Genomic DNA, 20,719 nt, shown 5'->3' with positions numbered 1-20,719 from the left:
GAAATGTCTCACTGATTCCGGCCTTGTTGTTTCCCTGAATCTTGACACGTACTAGTAACTAAGAAGTGAGATAAGCAGGGATCACTGAAGACTTTTACACCTGGTAATTTTCTTTGACGAATTCGCCAAGCGCATAGCTTCAAGAGGGGTGGTTTGCACAGCGCGTGACAGGTTGCTCTCCTTTCATGTAACCCTTGAGAGGCTCATTTTTGGCTTAGTGGATTGCCCTTTTAGCTGCCTTGGAAAGCCCTGTACAATCGTATGTCGTACTGTAGATGTGAGATGGAAAGTGAAATACCGAGGAGCCGTTGCCGTGGCGACCGTGTTGACAAAGCCAAGTCACGTGGGGCCACGACCGGCGCTAGCCATCCAGGACGAACTACATCGCTTGTTTCGACATATCACCACCACGGGACTGTATATCGAATATCTTTAAGCCGGCGACAACCACCAACCCCAAGGCGCTACTGCCTATGATTTGGATACATACATCAATGTAAATCTGGACGCGTTAATATATTATACAATGGCCACAGAGGCTTCGCCAACCCCGGCTTCAGCCGCATACAGAACAGGCGGTGTACAACGACCCATGTCGCGACAACTTTCTCGATCGTCGCTTTTACGAACTAATTCTGGCCGCGCATCGCCTGATATTCGAAATGGATCCTCGCACAGTGGACGGAGTACCGGGTCCAAACAGTATGAGGGGGACAGTTCCGATGACGAGGTGGTGCCAGAGCCCAAGTTCAGCGCTTCCGTGAAGGCGCTGTTGGAGGGAGACGCAATGCATGTCGACTCTTCTCCCCGATATGATACAAACATGAAGCGGTCTAGTGTTGCTAGCCGCGACTTTGGCCTTGCTCCAGCGACCTCGGCGCGACCAGAAAGACACGTTCGGGTGGCATCACCGCATGACTCGTCCGGTGGGAGCCCTGCTCCTCGAGTGGTTCGCGTTGGCTCTGTGAGAATACAATCAAGACCCGAAAGCGTATATTCAGAAGGCCAGAGCTATTCAAAAGATTTTATAACACCGGCGCCACGAACGCGTAGTGTTCGTATTACTGGCTCGAGAAGCACCACCCGCTCACCACTTTCCAATTCGCCAATTCATAAAGCAACAGAAAAGGAATTATCTGGCGACCACAAGGAATTCGACCTCTCAGGAGATGAGAAACCACCTCGCATGGAAGATGAGTTTGCGCCGCGTCTTGGACCTTCTTCGGTATTGAGGTCTCGCCATGGAGATGAACCTGGCATGCATAGCTCGCTTCGTGTTAAACGAGTGGGTAGATTGACCGGTTCTTTCCTAAATGGTCCTGCTAGGAGAGGAGTACTGCGCCGACAGAGCGAAGAAATCAGCGAACATCCTGAGGCTGACAGCCAAAGTCCTGAAAGACCCGAAAGAAACCCATCACATAATCCAAGAGAAGAAAACGGATCTGCCAGCCGTCTTTCTAGGGTGGCTTCATCGTCCAAGTTATCTTGGATCGACTCGGATCCACGAATTCTGGAGAAGCCAGCACCAGCTTCGGCAAAGCCTAATATTGACGCTCCATTTTCCGGGCCACCGTCGCCGAGGTCATACAGGACCAAATCCACACCCGGTACATCGTCAGAAGGGTCTTTAAAATCAGAAAGCGCCAAAGAACAGCCCCAGTATAGAGTGCCACCTCCAGTGCTGCCATCCGCGCAAGATCAAGAAAATGACCCCCCGCCTACGTTCAAAAGAGTCAAATCCTCTGGGCTGAGTCTGTTAGACAAGCCGGAGAAGTACGCAGTTATCTATGACGACGATAAAAAAGAACAAGAGCAAGAACCACCAGCCACAAATTCCCCTCGAAAACCATTGACTTCGCGAAGCAACAATACGCCACGTCGGCCTGCTCCACCCCCGCCTAAAATGTCTGTCCTGGAGACAGCTACAGGAACAGGAGGTGCGGCTACAACGGCATCACAATCGCGAAAGAAGAGAAGCCAAGTTGTAATCAACCACAAAGCTTTCACTCGTATGGACTGCGTTGGGCGAGGAGGCACCTCTCGTGTATACAGGGTTATGGCTGAGAATTATAAGATTTTTGCCCTCAAGCGTGTCAACTTGGAAGATGTGGATCGTGTCACGTTGGCAGGCTACAAGGGAGAAATTGATTTGCTCAAGAAGCTTGAGAATGTGGAACGAGTCGTACGGCTCTTTGATTGGGAGATCAATAGCGACAAGCATACGCTTAGTATTCTCATGGAGATTGGAGAATCGGATTTGGACCGAATCTTGACTTATCGTCTCAATGCCGAGGATGCCGTTTTTGATCCCAGTTTTACCCGTTATTACTGGAAAGAAATGCTCGAATGCGTTCAAGCGGTCCACAATTTCAACATTGTCCACTCAGATTTGAAGCCGGCGAACTTTCTTCTTGTTCAAGGGCGATTGAAACTCATCGACTTTGGTATTGCCAATGCCATCCAGGACGACACTGTTAACGTGCATCGTGAGCAACAAGTCGGAACGCCCAACTACATGTCGCCCGAAGCCCTGATTGACTCCAATGCTGCATTGGGTCTTCCGGCAAGTGTTGGAAAGATGATGAAGCTTGGAAAACCCAGTGATGTATGGAGTCTTGGGTGTATTTTGTACAAAATGGTTTATGGGCAGCCGCCATTTGCCCGCATTGCAAAATATTACGAAAGAATAATGTCTATCCCAAACCCCAAGGTTGCCATTGAGTTCCCGCAGTTCGCAATCGGTGGCGTAACGGTGCCATTTGGTTTGATGCGAACCATGAAGCGGTGTCTGCAGCGAGACCCGAGCCTCCGCCCTACGATGGATGAATTGCTCAGTGAGCGTGATCCGTTTTTGTACCCAGACTCTCAGCTTGAAGGGACAGTTCCAGTGACACAGGAGATGATTTCTCGAATCCTGACAAACGTGGTTCATCATTGCCGGGTTCGTGGGGTGCCGAAAGATGAAGAATTGGCAGCATGGCCTGCTGGGTTTTTTGCCAAGATCAAAGCTGCTGTTGATGAAGACCAGAAGTGATTTTTGGCTGGTTCTTGATTATACCATAAGTCTTGAGCATTGTCTGTGTTCAGGTGCACATTCTTGTATTTTTGGTTCACGCGTTCTAGCGTCGCATTTTTGTTTTAACCTCCACTGTTTTCTTTTCATTTCTTCTTTTCGATTCCCTGTGCATATTTAGGAGCCTGTCAGCTATTCAGCGAGACTGCATTCAAACTTTTTGTTAATTTGTATCATGTTTGCGCGGCGACTTGGAGTCGGGATTGTATTTTGTCTTTTGTATGTTTGGTCTTGCAGATATAATTTAGTGAAACCAACTCTTACCACCTAACTGCCTTAACATCTCCATGCAGGATTTTTGCATAGTATCATCGAATGTAATAATAATAATAATAGGCGGTATCTCCGCACATCGGCGTGCGGAGAAGTCGTCGGATCCGCGTCCGGAGCAAGTCTTTCCCGCCGGCAACTTTGCCGCGGCCATGGAGTCACTACCCACTTCCAGACGTCGACATTGGATGTTTGTTTCCTCTTGATATATACAACTCACTATATATAACATACTCAATTTCAGTTTATACCTCTGAGTCAGAGCTTTCAAAACGGCTAGATACTTCAAACCGCGCAAATGGCAGCTTCATTCAGAAACAAGTGTCGCAAAATCATCTGCATTGGCCGGAATTATGCGTACGTCTTTTCCGATCAATTCAATCATTTTGAGGCTAGACAAAAGTACAATTAACTGACACTATATTCGAAAATAGCGACCACATCACTGAGTTAAACAACACTCGCCCCAAACAACCATTCTTCTTCCTCAAGCCGTCCTCGTCAATCCTGCTTCCGGGCCATGGTCCCGTCCTGCGACCCAAGGGCGTCAATATGCATTATGAAGTCGAGCTGGGTCTGGTCATTGGCAAGACTGTGCGCGATCTCGATCCGGAGGATCACAAGACCGCGCTCGATTCTATTGCCAGTATGTCTATCTTTCCTATCCTTGAAATCTCAATTGTTCACACGAAGATAAATAGACTACGTCCTCGCCATCGACATGACCGCGCGCAACGTACAAGACGAAGCTAAGAAAAAGGGCCTCCCCTGGTCCATCGCCAAGGGCTTCGACACGTTCTGCCCCATCTCTGAACTGATCCCCAAATCCGCGATTCCGGACCCGCATAATGCGTTTTTGCGGCTGAGCGTGGGTGATGCCGTGCGCCAGGCCGATTCGACGAATTTGATGCTGTACCAGATCCCTAGACAATTGGCGGATATTTCGCGCGTTATGACGCTGGAAGCGGGTGATTTGGTGCTTACCGGCACTCCCAAGGGGGTCGGACAAGTTCAGGCGGGGGATGTGATGAGGGCGGAGATTGAGGTTGATGGGAAGAAGATTGAGGGGATTGAGGTTGAGGTTAAGGATAGGTTGGAGGGGAGGTATGAGTTTAAGGAGACTTGATTGATGCTTTAAATATCAACTAGTATATAGACCTGTGCTGGGACTTGGATTGTATAGTTTGTATGATGTCAAAATTAAGATATCAATTGTATATTGCTATCTAAATGATGCATTGTGTGGGTAAATCCGTACAAATTTGCTTTGATTTTCGACATGCCATGTCGAATACCTCTTCCATGGCTATAGTTGGCTCTTATCTTTTTCGACTGTTCCCTTTCTAGCCACCGACTTGACTCTAGATTTCGTAGCGCTTGCTCGTGTCCGCGATCTAGTGTTGTACCCTTGCTGATCGCGCCTACAGAAACCCTCGACATTGCTCCAGATCCAGCCCAGCGCATCAAGATATTCTTCCATCGCCATCTTGACTGCGCTGTCGTTGGATAGACCATCGAAAAAGGCCTCGACCATGTGTCCTTCCTGCTTCCGTCGAGGCAGCTCGGAGCGTAATTCGGCGGCAAAAGTGAAATAGTCATACAACCCCCGATCATCTTGTTTGATTTTCTGGAAGAGTAAATCGATTGGTGAAATGGCGGGGTATACAGGCATAGAGTCCGGTATTAATGAGTCGGTCATGGTCGACATAGTCGCTTCATTAGCCGGGTATGTCATCTGGGTGAATGAGCTAGCTTGTTTGCCATGATAGTCTGTTTCACCCGTCATTCAGTGGTCTTTTCCATCAAATCTCAGATATGTCATAGCTAAGAATACTTACCATCTTTCCCTTCAGCAGTCTTACTATATCTCAAAGATACAATAAGACTCGCACGAACCCCAGTCTGCGTCCGTCCCGCACGACTCTTGGGCGTAGAAATATTAGGCTTCTTTGGCGGCGGCATTTTACCTTGCCATGCTGCAAGCTCCATCTGCTTCACAGCCAAACACTCACACTTCTTCTCCATACCAGCCATACCCATCTTCAACTCGACCATCCCCTGCGCCAACTCTTTCATCCGAAGCCCTAAATGCTCAAACCCACATTCTAACTTTGCTAGACTTTCTTTTTCTTCCTTTGTTTTTTCTTCTCGGCCATTTTTGGTGGTGACCATCGCGGCTGCTACCTGCTTGTTGACTTGATCCAACGATGCCGCGAACTTGTCGCGTACTATGGTAACCTCGTTTTTGAGCGTGTAGTTCTCCGTCTGTAGACTCTTGACCAGGCGTTCTAGGTTGGATAGGTTCTGGTGGTGTTCAGTAGCTCTGCTGGAGTAGGACAGGAGGTCGGAATTGACATCTTCGATGCGGTTCACGAGGTGGATGTGTTCCTTGCGGAGTTGGTAGGCCCAGAGGAGCGAGGTTTTGGACGAGACGGCTGTAGAGCCATCGTTGGCTTCGGAGAGTGGATTGGGTGACATGTTTTCAACAAATCTAAAAATTAAATGAGATGGATGGGAGAGACCGCCAGCCTGAGAGTGAACTGGACTAAGGTGAAGTCTAGGTCGGTTGACGACATACGACATCTGGACATCCCAAATAGGAAGGAACCTCGACCACGTGAGTACGAAATAAAACACTACACATAGAATACAGAATAAATAAATAAACAGAAATGGCATTTACCTCTATCTATTGCTAAAAGCAGGTATACAACCACCCCATGTCATCATCATAATTCGTCCGTTCGCCATAACTGCCTCGTCTGCTCATAGGTTTGTAAACAAAAGACAATGAAAAGCGCCCGGACGAACATTTCTCGTTACCTTGCCCACTGTGTTGAGCATGCAAAGCGGGCACGCCCTATACCAATGGACAAAGCTCAAGATACATTGCGGAGGAAAAAAAGAGATCCAGACGCGAACCGTAAATGTTTGAAAAAATCAAAGGAAAAACAATAAAAAGTAAAGCGAATAAACATGAAAATGCGCGGCGTGAGAATCGGAAATCAACATAAGGAAATGAGAACCTGACAGCACAATAGAACAGTAACGCCTATTGTTTTTTTACTTTGCAACAGCAAAGCCTCTGCAGGAACAATTACATATGAAAGCCACTTTTGAAAAACGTTTTTCCAAAGCCAGCTGGGTCCAACCCAAACTGGTTGGAGGTCTTGAGAAAGGACTTCAGCAGTCTAAGAAGACTCGCACAAGACACATTTGCAACGACAAGGGTGGTTTAGATAAGGTCTAGAGGAGTTGTTAGCGATATGAATTATCAGAATGTGAGGGGTTTAACATACCAGCAACGTTCATGGGCATTTCTTCAATCTGGGTGTTGTAGAACTGCTCGATTTCACGCATCATACGGACGTCGTCAGCGGTGACGAAGTTGATGGCGACACCCTTACGACCGAAACGACCACCACGACCGATACGGTGAATGTAGTTTTCACGGTTGGCGGGGAGATCGTAGTTGATGACCAGGGAGACCTGCTGGACATCGATACCACGGGCCAACAGGTCAGTGGCGATCAGGACACGAGAAGAACCGGAACGGAACTCCTTCATGATAACATCACGCTGGGACTGCTCCATATCTCCGTGCATGGCGGAGACGGTGAAGTCACGGGCAGTGAGCTTGTCGGTGAGCCAGTCGACCTTGCGGCGGGTGTTGCAGAAGATGACGGCCTGAGTGATGGTAACGGTCTCGTACAAGTCGGAGAGGGTGTCAAGCTTCCACTCCTCCTTCTCAACAGCAATGTAGAACTGCTTGATACCTTCCAGGGTAAGCTCGTCCTTCTTGACGAGGATACGGACGGGGTCGCGCATGAACTTGGTGGTGACCTCGAGGACGTCCTGGGGCATGGTAGCCGAGAGAAGGACAACCTGGGTGGATTGAGGGAGGAGCTGGAAGATGTCGTAGATTTGCTCGGTGAAACCACGCTGGTGACGATTAGCTTAAGCCCCGCATAGATGGCGCATATTAACTTACAGAAAGCATCTCATCGGCCTCGTCAAGGACGAACATCTTGATGTTGTCGGTGCGGAGGACACGGCGCTGGATCATGTCCTGGACACGGCCGGGGGTACCGACGACGACCTGGGGGCCGTCCTGGAGGGCCTTCATGTCCTCACGAACGTTGGTACCACCAATGCAAGCGTGGCACTCAATGCTCATGAAGTCACCAATGGCGACGACGACCTTCTGGATCTGCTGGGCCAACTCACGGGTTGGGGCTAGGATCAGGGCCTGGCAAGCCTTGAGGCTAGTGTCGAGCTTCTGGAGAGCAGAGATGGAGAAGGTAGCGGTCTTACCGGTACCGGATTGGGCCTGGGCGATGACATCGTTACCTGCATAACGCATTAGACACACATTGTTCCCCCTTGATAGATCGACAAGATAAACCTACCCTTGATGACGGGCATGATGGCACGCTGCTGGATAGCGGAAGGACGCTCGAAACCGTAGGCGTAGACACCTGATTGTTGGGGTCAGTCTCGATCTTTCGAAAAATAGAAACGTTGCCACGTGTAGTCGCGGGGTCGCACTCACCGCGAAGAAGCTCGGCCTTGAGGTTCATGGAGTCGAAGGAGTCGGTGACCTCGTCATAGTTGGACTCGATCTGTCCTGTTGGGTGGCATACATGTTAGCAGACATCCTGTGGCGGGGTTGAAATTTGTGCTGGCGAGGGTTGGAAGCGGGCGTATCTCGTGATAATCACACGATAATCGACTTTTGCCCGCTCGATAAAGAATGAAAAGCCAGATAGGGGATGCATACCCTCAGGGACCTCCTCCAAGCCGCCCTTGGAAGCCATGATTGCGTTTAGTCGGAAAGAAGATCACAAGCGTTGCGCTGTGACCGGAAGACAGTGGGGGAATAAACCACAAGCGAATGTGGATAGGGCGCTAGGTAAGGTGGTAAAAACTAGAATCTCGACTCTCTTACACAGAGAGCACTGGTGGATTCTAGGGATGTGATATGTCTTCTTTTGTAGATTGGGGTGTTGTAGGGTTGAGAAAACTAGAGGAGAAGGGAGGGAAGTTTTTTTTTTTAAGATGTGAAATTTTCTATCCTAGCGTGAGTTTGCCCGCCGCCCGCCGCCTGCCTGCCTGGACGAGCCCCGGCAGTAATAATTTTATTTGCCCCTCGTCGCCGCCTGCATTTGCAGTGCTGCGATTGGCTGGTTGCGGATTTTTCTTCGCTTTGTGCCCCACATTTGTGTACCAAATAGTGCTCTGCGATTGGCTAGTGTCCAACGCCGCCCAGCATTTTGCCGGCCACCGCAGCCAATCATGACTCATATATTTCCACGCTTTACCCGTTACGGATTTAGGGCTTTCTGACTGTGTGATACTGTATTTATATTACTGTATTACAGCCTGTGTTTTCGTCTTTTTTGATATCAACCTGTGTATCACGATGGCCGCCGCCGAAGCTCTGCCGAGAGAGCAGCCTGGCCTCTGTCAGGACGATTTGCCCCAGACTGACGCCGGCGATGCGGTGCCGTGCCATCCACTCGGGGTCAAGCCCAGTGGGAATGCCCTCGTTGCAGCCTCGAACCTGCGGGATGCACTGGGCAACCTCGGTGCGTTGACCGACGAAGTTGTCCTGATGGTACTGGAGTGGCTGGATCCTTCGAGTCTGTTGAAGCTGGGTCGTACGTGCAAGGCGTTGTATGCATTCACGAGATCCGAAGATATATGGAAGACCTTCCTGATCCGGTAAGATAGCCAAACTGATTTTTTATAACGTCCGTAACTGACAGTTCTAGGGACTCTCGGCAAGGATTCAAATGGCAGGGCTCCTGGCGAGCTACCTTTTTGAACCTGGCGCCGTCCCAGGTGCCTGTCGTGGTCTGTGCGAATCTGTTTTCCGATACTCTGCACCGGCCTTTTTATTGTGCCCATGTATCGTTGGACCCGTTTGTCACCGGCATTCCTTCTCGGAACCAGATCACTCGGCTCAAGAACCTGTCTCCAGATGAGTTCCAAGAATCATGGACTGACCGGCCATTTGTCCTGACCGAGCCAGTCAAGGAGTGGCCCGTGTACACGCAGTGGTCTACAGACGAACTCATCGACAAGCACAGCAACACCTTATTCCGAGCAGAGGCCGTAGATTGGCCCTTGAAGACGTATGTCGACTATATGAAAAACAACGCCGACGAGAGCCCTCTGTACCTGTTCGATCGTGACTTTGTTTCGAAAATGAACATCAAAGCTGGACCCCGTTCAGACAACGTTCCCCCCGATGCCGCATACTGGCCACCATCCTGTTTCGGCGAAGATCTCTTTGCCGTTCTGGAATCTGATCGCCCGGATAGTCGATGGCTAATCATCGGGCCCGAACGATCAGGGAGCACTTTCCACAAGGACCCAAACGCCACAAGCGCGTGGAACGCCGTGCTGCGCGGGTCCAAGTATTGGATCATGTTCCCTTCTTCTACAAAACTTCCCCCACCGCCGGGCGTGTATGTCTCGGCCGACCAGAGCGAAGTAACCTCGCCTCTGAGCATAGCTGAATGGCTGCTGGGCTTCCACGCCGAGGCCAGACGAACGCCTGGATGTATGGAAGGCATCTGCGGCGAAGGCGAAGTCCTACACGTTCCGTCCGGCTGGTGGCATTTGGTGGTCAATCTGGAGCCGTCCATTGCCATCACGCAGAATTTTGTGCCCAAGGCACACCTCACTGCCGCTCTTGATTTCTTGCAAAATAAAGCAGACCAAGTCTCTGGATTTCGGAAAAATGTCGAAGATCCGTACAACCGGTTCGTCGAGGAATTAAGACAGCGGCATCCAGACCTTTTGGACGAAGCTTTGCACGATCTAGAAAAGCAAAGAGAGGGGAAGAAGAGAAAATGGGATGAGATTGTACATGGAAAGGTGGATGATGAAAATATCAACAACACATCTGGAGGTTTTAGCTTCGGTTTCGGAGGTGACGACAGTGATATCGAAGTTCCTTGACATTTCACTCTGAGAAAAAAAGAAGAAGAAAAACTAACGCTACCCGAATATAACGCTGGATGACATATACTTGAAAAAAATAGAACAGCCCAATAACATTCGCATGGTCTGACCGCAAAAAAATTCGCCAAGCGTCAAAAACCACCGTTCTTGGCCCAAGCATCTCGAATGCTTGCTTAGTGACAAGCTGCCGACTTTGTTGCAGACGAGCCGCCTCCAAAGACCAAATATCCAACGAACGCGCCAACAGCTACGGCAAGCATAATCCAGCCGTTGTATGTCATGAAAAGAAGCCTGTCCCGTCGTTAGCTTCGGGATACCAACATAATGGATTGGGGGGATACCAACATAATAAAAAAACTATAAAAGACTTGCACCGCGTACAACAGGGCCATTACTATCTTGCCTCGCTGCTCCAGCGCTTGCTTGCTGTCCCTGCCTACAAGCAGTGAGCTGGTGAAGTTCGAAAGACCTCCGGATCGACCTGTCTCGGCGTCGTCCACGGATTGTTGAATGTTCTCATTGTCTTGCAAAGACGCCCGAGCTTCAGCAATAGGCTGGCGGGGGGAAAAGAAAACCCAGGACATATGAGAGAGGAGAGGAAAAAACATACCGGTCACGACAGTTGAGGAGTATGCCCTCAGGCGTTGGGTGTGGTTTGCTTCATAGATGCGTGTAAAGCTTCGGACAGCTTCGTAGGCGGCCGTGAGGAGGATGATAGCGAGGAGGGAGGCGATGAGAGAGCCAGTGCCGGTGATGCGCCATTCAGGAAAGACAACGCAGACGTTTTTGGATGACCATGTAAACAGCATCTATTAATTTATTAGCTTCACCCGATCTGAATGATAGAGATCAGTAAACAAATCGTACGTTTGTTACACACTGCCCGTCGCCGTGGTCCATCCCACCGTGATCCATACCGCCATGGCCCATGTGCGAGTGATCCATGATTCAATGTGCAAAGAGAGTGAAGTAAATATACACAAAAATGAGGTTAGATCAAACCAATGCCGAAGTCGAAGCAGAAAGACGTTGCAGTTGCGAGCTGCAACGCAAGGGCGAGGCTCAACCGATGCCGTCACCAGCCGGATCAGCGATGCAAACATGTCAAACACGACTACGTCCCATCCAGAACTTGACTCGCTATTGTCTTTTCCCTCCATTGTTCGTCGATACACTTGCAAACACAATTTTCTTTTTGTCCAGCAGAATGGCCGACACCGCTTCAGACACCGCTCCGCCCGCTGCCGCTGCAGCAGCGACAACAGCATCATCATCAGATAAACCTGCCAACAACAACTCGGCAACCACGAATACCTCCAACACTGAAACGACATCGAATGCCCCCCAGTCGAATTCGCAAACGGCGCAATCCAACATGGGAACTCCCAGTAACAACAAGAACCCTGGCTCCAACCCCGCCGCTGCCACGGCTAGTGGTGCCTCTGAGAATCGCGGCCTACCTTACTACGAAAAGTTGCGACGCGAGTTACGCGACACTTTACAGAGGAAGCGATTGATGGATAAAAGCATGGTACTATTCACTTGTCTAGCTCTAGTAAAAAAAAAAGAAAAGAAACTAAAGCTAACCATGAACCTTGAGCAGACGCAACTAGAAGATAATATCTTCCGTTTCGAACAGTCATACCTCGAAGAGACCAGCGCGGGCAACATCATCAGAGGATTCGACAATTATATCAAGGGCTCGAGTGGCTCATCTGGCCTAGGAGGCGCTGGCAGCCTCTCGATATCTGGTGCGGGCGGCGGTGGCACCATGCGACGCAAATCAGCTGTGACGGACACGGATCGAGTGTTTAGTCGGAGTTCCGCCTCGTTTATGCGCGTATGTTTCTTTGCTTTTACATCTACTTTCTGTCGTTGAAAATGGGCCAACATGGCTGACTTGGTTCTAGGATTCACCCGCACCATCCTCGGTACAAACAACGCCGTCGCATGCACCCACGCCAACATCGTCCCACGGTGGTCCTTCCTCTGCGTCCAATAATGGCGGAGGAGGAGGCTCAAGCGCCAAAGCAGACGGAACGAAAAGCGGCTCGTCAAAGAACAAGAAGAAGAACTCGTCTGTGTCTACGCCTGTCGCCAAGGATGACGAGGATGTAGATATGGAAGGGAACGGGTCTAGCAAGCCACCCGCGAAGAGGCTGAAGATCAGTTATGGACGAGATTGAGCTTTCCCACCTCGGGTCTTTATCTCGGTGATTTTCTTTTCTCGTTTTTTATAGTCGCGTTTAAGCATTGGCAAGGTGGTTGGTATGGATTGGCGTTGGGTGATTTGAAGATAGGACGTGCAAAAGGCTCGATATTATATTACTAATTGTATTACTTGGTGGGATATACGATTATTATATGCATTTATTTATTCCTGCTCAGTTTCATGGGCGTAAGCAATACATTTTTCAGCACATACAACATTTGCGTTATTCAAGACTAGCATGTAACAATGATATATTCGTCGTTTACAGTATTTTCCTCGAAACCATTCACATCCTCGCCATCTGTCGTGAACAGAAAAGCCTACAGCTGAAGCCTATAGGTGGCCACCTCGAACGGCCTCAATTCGATATCCACGCTCAGGCCGTCACCACCCTGGCTAGACACGATCCGCAAGGCAGCCTCGTCATCTTCCAGAATGTTCGTCTTCCATACCTTTTTGACCGGCAGTGTCGTGTGGATCTTGCCACGGCTTTTCCCACCAAGGGACTCGTATACACGTAGAATGACGCTTTGGCCGCTGCGTTTGGCAAAGTCGCCGCGGGAGACATCTTCGTCGTCTTCTCCGCGCTTGATGGTGTCCAAAACAAGTGACTTGGAGCCACTCACACGCACCGAGCTAAATATGCTGCTGCTGCTAGTGGTAGTTTGATCTTTTGAGACAGAGGTCACCGTCAACGGGCTGTTGAAGTTGTATCCAGCGCGTACAGTGCGGTGGTCAAGTGGGCCAGAGTGTGGAAGAATGGCGTAGCGGATGCGGTGACGGCCCATGTCGGCGTGGCCATCTGGAGCCTTGGGCGCTCGGAGAAGAGACAGACGCATGAGGTTGCCGACAGTAGCGAATCCGTATTTGGAGTCGTTGAGAATCGACACTCCGTATCCGTGCTCGGACAAATCAGCAAACTTGTGGCAGCAAACTTCGAATTTGGCCATGTCCCAGCTGGAGATGGAATGTCAGTATTAATCAAGTTGTGCAAAATCGGAAAATAACATACCTTGTGTTGTAGTGAGTGGGACGACGGACGATCCCGTATTGAGTTTCGTAAGAGGCCTCGGTGTTACGCACATCAACGGGGAATTCGACCTTAAGGAATTTCTTGTCTTCTTGCCATTCAACCTCACTATCAAATTCCACGTATGAGGGCTCGTCATGCACGCTAGCCGCCAGACTGATAGTTGTCTTGACCCAACTCTTGTCGCTGATTTGAGTGCTGGTGACAACACTGACACGGTACTGTGAGTCTTCGGCAATTGTTGTCTGGCTAGACGTAAGTTCTTTACGCGAGTCGAGGTGGAAAACCTCGACGTCCCAGGCCTGCCAGTATAGAGGCTTATCATCGAAGACAACAAACTGGCCAGCCTTACCATCTCGAGCAATAACTTCGCGGTCGGCTTCGAGATCGTACAACGAAACTATCACACCATTTTGAACATCGAGGCGGAGCTTGCTGTTGGACAGGCGGAATACCCCTTTCCTAATTTGCTGGACAGATACCGATGGCTTCTGTGTAGTACTGAGAAGTTGCGCATTAATGACGCCAGTGTTGCCGCTAACAAGGGCGTAACTAGGACCATTTGAACTTGGCAATACATCAGAGACCCTGACAATTTCCGAACGAGCCCACGGCATCGTGTTGATGGCGACGAGGTTGTTGTTGGAATGGTTGCCACCAAATCCAAGAGCCTCCAAAACTTCCTTCTTGAGCTTATAGCCAGTGGCAAAGACCTCGGCATAGATCTCATCAGTGTCATCGTAGCACATTTCAATTGAGCTACCAGGTAGACAGTCGTGGAACTGGCACAGAAGGACCGACTCCCATATGTCATCGAGGTCTTTCTTGGGATACTTGTATTTGTCGTTCTTCCCACTGATAGTTGCTAGGGTTGCTAGGTATTCAATCTCGCGGAGCAAGAACTCTGCCTTTCGGTTGTTCCGCTTGTTGTTCGCCTGGGTGGTGTAGGTACCCCGATGCAACTCAAAATAAAGTTCGCCGTACCAAGTAACAAAGTCAGTGTCCTTGGCAGCTTTGGCTTGAAGTTGATCGAAAAACTCATCGACAGATGTATTCATCTTGACGCGAGGAAGTAGGCCAACCTTGTCAGACAAACCGCGGCATCGACGCAGTTTCTCCAAATGCTCAAAGGTAGGACCGCCACCTCCGTCACCCTTGCCGAAGACCAAAAGTGAAGTCTTGTCTTGGTCCATAGACTTGTGTTGCGTAACACTGCGCCTGACATCTCCAAAATGAGCATCAGCAGTATACGTCTCCGCTGGGGTCATATGACAGAGCACTTGGCTGCCGTCAAGTGAAACCCAGTTGAAGGTAGTATGGGGAAAGTTGTTTATGTTGTTCCAGCTTAGTTTCTGGGTGAAAAATCGTTCCATGCCTGCCAGTCGGCAAAGTTGGGGCAGTTGAGATGAATAGCCGAATGTATCTGGCAGCCAGAAAGTACGAGATCTTTCACCAAAGCGGCTCTCAAAGAAGCGCTGCCCGTACAAGAACTGCCTCACGAGAGATTCACCACTTGGTAAATTGGTGTCATGTTCAACCCAGCTTCCACCAATGGGATGGAAGGATCCTTTCTTGACGTTGGCCTTGACACGGTCGAAAACAGATGGATAGTACTGTTGAAGCCATTTGAACTGCTGGGCCTGCGAGCATGTGAATCGATGCTCGGGATACCGGTCCATCAGATCACACTGGTTAGACCAAGACCGGGCAACTTTGCGCTTGGTCTCTGCAAATGGCCACAACCAACAAGTGTCGATATGACAATGACCGATGGCGTACACAATGGCTTCGGTGCCCGTGTTGTAAACTTCGTGGGAGTCTATTTTGTTGCCCAGATATTTCTGTGCAATCTTGCGTCCTTTTTTGATGGATTCCTGACTTCCATTGTCTGCAATGAAAGCATCAATGATCGAATTGGCTACCGTGACAGCTTCGTGCTGTTCCCAGGAATCTTGCGGGAACTCTCTGGCAGCATCTTCTTTCCCAGTCAGTAAGAGGTATCACGGGGTTATGGTGATCTAAACTTGCCTCCAATGATCCAGAAATCATATCCCAAAGCCCTAGCATCTAGGTTGACGGCTACAATCTGGGCCTTTGAGAGCCTGTAATATCTATTCGGGTCCGGCGGCTGAATTGTATCACCGTTGGAATTTCCAAACATTAAGTTGCACGCCATTTCAATATAGAAAACGTGTTCTTTGCCATCACGGAAGGCAGCTGGGATAATCCACTCAGTGCGCTCTCCACCTCCAGTGAGACCTTGCAATGGGTGACCATCTTCGGTCCAGACCAAGCCCTCGTTACCCGCATCCCAGTGGAACTCGAGGCCTTCTGCTTTCAACAAGTCTTGCGGCACCGTGAGGTGAATGCGGAACCAGTGTGTGGACCAACTTGGGCCAAAGGAGGCGCCGACGCTCGTCGGCTCGAATTCGTGGGAGGTCGCGTCTTCGAAGGTGGGGCGCGAGAGGTTTGGCGGGGAGTAGACATACAATTTGACGTGGTCTTGGTCTGATACGACGGTGTTTTCGTATTTTCTGCATGTCGACTCAAGTCAATTAAACGCCTTCTGTAGTCAAGGTACCAGTCATGAATGGATGAATTGTGACGCAGAGGGAAACGAACGCTTTCAGACCATTGATCCTATATTGGCCATCGTCTACAAACTGGCGCAGCCTGTCAAGGTAAATCTTCTTGATATGCTGGCCGACAGGACGCTCGACCAGCTTCGGATAAGAGCTGGAAGCGATCCGAGGGTGACTTTCTCCACCCATGTTTGAGGTACGATAAGAAGATAAGGGAAGTAAGTGGGATATCAAGACAAACGGCCCGCACAGGTCGAGCTCAAACACTTGCAGTATACGACAAAATAGACGGATGTCTCCAATGGCAGCAATACGTGTAGTGCAGACAAAGGTCGAGCGAAGGGGGAAAGAGGTGAAGCAAGCTGGCAGCGGCAATCGAGAATGACGCTGCGGTTTGCGGGGTAGGCTAGCCGCTTCGGGCAATAATCAGGGTTTCGGCCCGCTCATTGGTTCCGGCTGTCATGCACTAGCCATACATGCATATAGACTCCCGCCAATGGACGTCTGGCATGTGGGTACCTGCATATCAATTCCATCAATTTATATGAAGTTTAAAGCATTTGCTTTTGAATCATACCGTGGTATCTTGTTAATTCAACATTTGTTGTGTACTTGCATTAGCTACGAACTCACAAATCACCAGTTGGAAATACTCTAGAAAGCTGTCTGGCGAGGTACTCGAATAGTCTGTATATTAGTGATGGACTAAGAATTTTATTTTTTATTTTAATTGACAAATTAAAATCTTCGCTTATTTCCCTTTTTGTCTTTATTTAAACCATGTGTCTCATCAACTAAAAAATACACCGGTAAACAAAGGCACAAGGCGCAGGCTCGGTGCATGAGCTCATTCAAGTACCCATTGGAGTATGAATGATGTGACGGCCAAACCCGGTGAGAGAAACTGTTGTATTTTGAATTGGTGAATTGACCAAAACAAAGAAAGCGCAACTGGTATCTGGCGCTTATTTCCTCATACCGAGACACAAATTGCCGCTCGACACCGGCGTGGCTTTGTTACCGCCTTCGAGACACAAAACCCAAAGGCTCTTTCTGCATCAATTGAGAGTACCATCTCACACCCCTGCCATTTCGTATCGTTTGACTGACTCTAACGAATAATGATAGAGTACCACGGCTACCACGGTGGCCAGGTCTATTTGGCAGAGTACCTGTTTACACGACTGTATCAGGTGGGTGTTCGAAGCGTGCATGGCGTGCCTGGCGACTACAACCTGACATCGCTCGACTTCATTGAGCCTGCGGGACTTCACTGGGTTGGCAATGCAAACGAACTCAACGCTGGATACGCTGCCGATGGCTATGGGCGCATCAACGGCATATCTGCATTGGTGACGGCTTTTGGAGTCGGGGAGCTTTCAGCCCTTAATGCCATTGGAGGTGCATTTGCTGAGAGAGTACCTGTGGTTCATGTTGTTGGCACCCCAGCAACACACGCACAGAATTCACAGAGTATTTTGCACCACTCACTTGGTGATGGCAACTTCAGGGTTTTTGCACGCATCTACAAAGACTTCACATGTGCGCAGGCAAACTTGACCAATCCAAAAACTGCACCCGAGGAAATTGACCGAGTTATCCTACAATGCTTGAAGCAAAGTCGCCCAGTCTATATCGAACTCCCAACGGATCTCGTCAAGGCCAAGGTGTACTCACATCGTCTGAACCAGAGTCTCAAAGTCCTCTTGATCGAAAATTGCCCGAATATTGAGGAAGATCTTATCAAAGAACTATGCCAACGGATACAAAACACCAGACGGCCGTCGTTCATTGTAGACGGCTTCACCCGTCAGGCTGACATGCTCGAGGAAATGAATAAGTTTATTTACATCACCGGATATCCAACCTATGTCACCCCATCTGGAAAAGGTCGTGTCAACGAGTCATTCCCTAATTTTCGTGGAACATACATGGGGTCAGTCGGGAAAGATGTTCATGTGGAGTGGGTGAACTCTTGTGATTTGGTCATTCGATTCGGCCCTCTTGATGCCGATACCAACACGTACGGATTCACCACGCTCACGAACCGAAAGATCACCATTGATATCAATGAAACTTCAATTAATATGCAAGGAGTGCTTTACGACAACCTCAACACAAAGATTCTGCTTCAAAAACTGTTTGCCATGGTATACCACCTTGGAAGGTCGTCTCTTCTAGAGCCGTATCCAAAACTGGGGAATCCCCGTAGAGACCGAATTCAGTCACTCTTGCCTCCCATGGAAGATGGTCTAATCGAACAGAAAACTTTTTGGACGCGTATATCGGATTTTCTGAAACCCAACGATGTCATTCTGACAGAGACAGGGACACCTTCGTCCGGCGGACAGGATCTGATTCTACCTCCTGCAACAACGATGATCAACTCGGCAATATGGCTATCCATTGGCTATACCCTCGCAGCCTCAGTTGGCGTGGCTCTTGCTCAGCGAGACCTGGTGGCGGAAAAGAAGCGTCCTGAAGGGCGTACAATCGTGTTTCAAGGAGATGGGAGTTTTCAAATGACTGCTCAATCCATCAGTGACGTCTTTCGCAATCGGCTCAACTTGACTATTTTCCTCATCAACAACGATGGCTATACGATCGAGAGGCATATCCACGGCATGACAGCTGGGTACAACGATGTCCACCCGTGGAATTACCTCGATGCGCCGCATTTCTTCGGAGCGCCCGAAGACTATCCAGTGTTTACCAGACGTGTCGTCAATTGGGGGGAGCTGCGAGATGTTATGAAGGAGAAACAACTGATAGAAGGAAAGGGCTTCAACATGGTGGAGGTGGTCATGGGACAGCAGGATGCTCCTGAATCCCTAAGAGGCCTCGTTCGTCTCGTCTGCGAGAGGGATGGAGAATGGGAAGAATATTAGAAATAGACATGCAACAACCAGTGTCAGTTTTGTTGGATTGAGCTTAACTGCAAAGAATGATGAAGTTGTGTATTGTATTACTATTTAGCAAAAGCGGAGATGTAGCGGGGAAGGAGCGAACGAGTCATTTTCTCCTTACATCACCAACGCTACAACATAATTATTACCTATCACAAACGAGAATTTGAGCTTATTAGGGCTTATTTATATATCGACAAGACAAGGAAAATTACAAAGAGTGTGTGTACGTGGGTAAAACATGGTCACAAACAAGAGATTTATTACACCCATTCGCTGGCAGAGCCGTACGGATAGTTTTCGATGGGACCGATGATCCGGATGTGCTTCTTCAACTGTTTCCGGCGACGAGCTGCTCGAGCCTCGGTGAATTTCTTTTTGGCGCCGTCGAGCACCAAAAGAACATGATTCGTCTTTTGTTGCAGGACTTTGGCATATTCGGGCAAAGACCCAGGGGTTGGCTGCGAATAATACTCCTTGTCAGGAGGCGGCGGCAGGTTCTTTGCAGAGGGTGGCATGTCATAGTAATGCATGGGTCGGTCCTCTACTCGACTATTCAGCGTGGTTGAGCTTGAGGTGTTGAACCCAGAGGCTGGAGACCGCCAGGTCGAGCTCGTGGCAGTGACAGGGTAGGCGAATTCGTTATAGTCGTATCGAAGCGTTTCTTCACTGGAGTCAGCACGGCTCCAGAGAGACATCTCGCGCATGCGCCGTCTCACGGCAGCGATACTGCGTTGTGTCTCGGTATTGCCAATATCTTCGGCGATAGATAGGAATTCGGATTCATTGGACGAGGACGAGTTGTGCCGGGGTCTGGTAGTTGTTGCGAAGTCTGCCTTGCTTGGTTTCTTCTTGAGCCGTAGTTGGGAGGCCTTTTTCGCCAGCGTTTGCTGCATATAGTCGGCGATTGGTCTCAGATTAAAATTAAAGTTGTCACAGTTCGAGATCTGGCGTATATGGGACCCCCCTAGGATTCGTTTTCGTTTCAGATTTTGGTTCCTATTTTGCTGACCATGTTGGATTACAGGCTGAGGACCAAGCTCAGGGAAGATCTCCCATTTCTTCTCTCGAAAGTAGTGGTTCGCCTTGGCCAGGTGCATGCCGACGCCGTACTGCTCTTCGCTCAAGAAAGTCCTTAGGGTGAGAGAACATCGGTTGGCCTGGTCACTCATGCGGCTCATGGAGTTGCGATTAGCGGTGGCATTTCGTTTTCTGCCAAAACGGCGAGGATGAGATGTCGATCCGTTCTTTGTGTGCTTCGTCCGAGTGTCGTCATTGGTGTCAGGCCGGTTCAGGTAGCTATTGATGATGCTTTCTTTGCTGTATATGGTCGACGTCCGGTCTGGAATCTTTGGCAACGGTTTCGACAGCCATGGATTTGTGAACTGCACTGGAGGGATACCGATTTCTAAACCTTCGAGAGAAGAGCCAACTGGAGTCGGTGGAAGCTTTTTACGATAAGCTCCGGCTGCCGAGTCGAATGCCATGGCTGCTTCCTATGAAGTCTGACCAGACGTATTGAAGCAAGCACAGGGCTAGGATGTGCTGTATGTAGAGTGCGTGAAGGATAGACAGAGGTGCCTACCAGTAGAAATTGAAGTAAATCAGACAAAGCCAGCCCTACTAAAAATGGGGCCCTTTCCCGGGTCTTTATATATTCGGTATTACTTCTTC

At 49.4% G+C, this 20,719-nt stretch overlaps 9 protein-coding genes across 9 annotated transcripts; 4 read left to right on the top strand and 5 right to left on the bottom strand.

Moving 5' to 3' along the window:
• Positions 1 to 526: 526 nt before the first annotated feature.
• On the top strand, positions 527 to 4,469 carry TRUGW13939_04627 (uncharacterized protein; the record flags this gene model as incomplete). The annotated part of the gene is made up of 3 exons (XM_035487798.1): positions 527 to 3,030; positions 3,778 to 3,989; positions 4,045 to 4,469. 3 exons carry the CDS (start codon positions 527 to 529, stop codon positions 4,467 to 4,469), a joined length of 3,141 nt encoding a protein of 1,046 aa, XP_035343691.1.
• A 180-nt stretch (positions 4,470 to 4,649) lies between these two features.
• TRUGW13939_04626 (uncharacterized protein) lies at positions 4,650 to 5,821 on the bottom strand (the record flags this gene model as incomplete). The annotated part of the gene is made up of 2 exons (XM_035487797.1): positions 4,650 to 5,113; positions 5,182 to 5,821. 2 exons carry the CDS (start codon positions 5,819 to 5,821, stop codon positions 4,650 to 4,652), a joined length of 1,104 nt encoding a protein of 367 aa, XP_035343690.1.
• A 757-nt stretch (positions 5,822 to 6,578) lies between these two features.
• TRUGW13939_04625 (uncharacterized protein) lies at positions 6,579 to 8,160 on the bottom strand (the record flags this gene model as incomplete). Its single annotated transcript, XM_035487796.1, has 6 exons — positions 6,579 to 6,589; positions 6,643 to 7,285; positions 7,335 to 7,693; positions 7,753 to 7,821; positions 7,896 to 7,970; positions 8,067 to 8,160. 6 exons carry the CDS (start codon positions 8,158 to 8,160, stop codon positions 6,579 to 6,581), a joined length of 1,251 nt encoding a protein of 416 aa, XP_035343689.1.
• Positions 8,161 to 8,765: 605 nt separating this feature from the next.
• TRUGW13939_04624 (uncharacterized protein) lies at positions 8,766 to 10,312 on the top strand (the record flags this gene model as incomplete). Its single annotated transcript, XM_035487795.1, has 2 exons — positions 8,766 to 9,067; positions 9,118 to 10,312. The coding sequence occupies 2 exons, from the start codon at positions 8,766 to 8,768 to the stop codon at positions 10,310 to 10,312; spliced, it is 1,497 nt and encodes a 498-aa protein (XP_035343688.1).
• Positions 10,313 to 10,488: 176 nt separating this feature from the next.
• On the bottom strand, positions 10,489 to 11,260 carry TRUGW13939_04623 (uncharacterized protein; the record flags this gene model as incomplete). The annotated part of the gene is made up of 3 exons (XM_035487794.1): positions 10,489 to 10,606; positions 10,697 to 11,124; positions 11,183 to 11,260. The coding sequence occupies 3 exons, from the start codon at positions 11,258 to 11,260 to the stop codon at positions 10,489 to 10,491; spliced, it is 624 nt and encodes a 207-aa protein (XP_035343687.1).
• Positions 11,261 to 11,522: 262 nt separating this feature from the next.
• TRUGW13939_04622 (uncharacterized protein) lies at positions 11,523 to 12,501 on the top strand (the record flags this gene model as incomplete). Its single annotated transcript, XM_035487793.1, has 3 exons — positions 11,523 to 11,846; positions 11,919 to 12,155; positions 12,226 to 12,501. The coding sequence occupies 3 exons, from the start codon at positions 11,523 to 11,525 to the stop codon at positions 12,499 to 12,501; spliced, it is 837 nt and encodes a 278-aa protein (XP_035343686.1).
• A 346-nt stretch (positions 12,502 to 12,847) lies between these two features.
• Positions 12,848 to 16,328, bottom strand: TRUGW13939_04621 (uncharacterized protein; the record flags this gene model as incomplete). Its single annotated transcript, XM_035487792.1, has 4 exons — positions 12,848 to 13,484; positions 13,540 to 15,376; positions 15,700 to 16,065; positions 16,139 to 16,328. The coding sequence occupies 4 exons, from the start codon at positions 16,326 to 16,328 to the stop codon at positions 12,848 to 12,850; spliced, it is 3,030 nt and encodes a 1,009-aa protein (XP_035343685.1).
• Positions 16,329 to 17,260: 932 nt separating this feature from the next.
• TRUGW13939_04620 (uncharacterized protein) lies at positions 17,261 to 19,027 on the top strand (the record flags this gene model as incomplete). Its single annotated transcript, XM_035487791.1, has 1 exon — positions 17,261 to 19,027. The coding sequence occupies one exon, from the start codon at positions 17,261 to 17,263 to the stop codon at positions 19,025 to 19,027; it is 1,767 nt and encodes a 588-aa protein (XP_035343684.1).
• A 281-nt stretch (positions 19,028 to 19,308) lies between these two features.
• TRUGW13939_04619 (uncharacterized protein) lies at positions 19,309 to 20,532 on the bottom strand (the record flags this gene model as incomplete). The annotated part of the gene is made up of 1 exon (XM_035487790.1): positions 19,309 to 20,532. One exon carries the CDS (start codon positions 20,530 to 20,532, stop codon positions 19,309 to 19,311), a length of 1,224 nt encoding a protein of 407 aa, XP_035343683.1.
• Positions 20,533 to 20,719: the final 187 nt, after the last annotated feature.

This window comes from Talaromyces rugulosus, chromosome II (genome assembly GCF_013368755.1).
Source record: "Talaromyces rugulosus chromosome II, complete sequence".
NCBI classification, from domain to species: Eukaryota; Fungi; Ascomycota; class Eurotiomycetes; order Eurotiales; family Trichocomaceae; genus Talaromyces; species Talaromyces rugulosus.
Note: the sequence above shows the minus strand (reverse complement) of the source record. Positions and strands in the feature narration are given on the sequence as shown.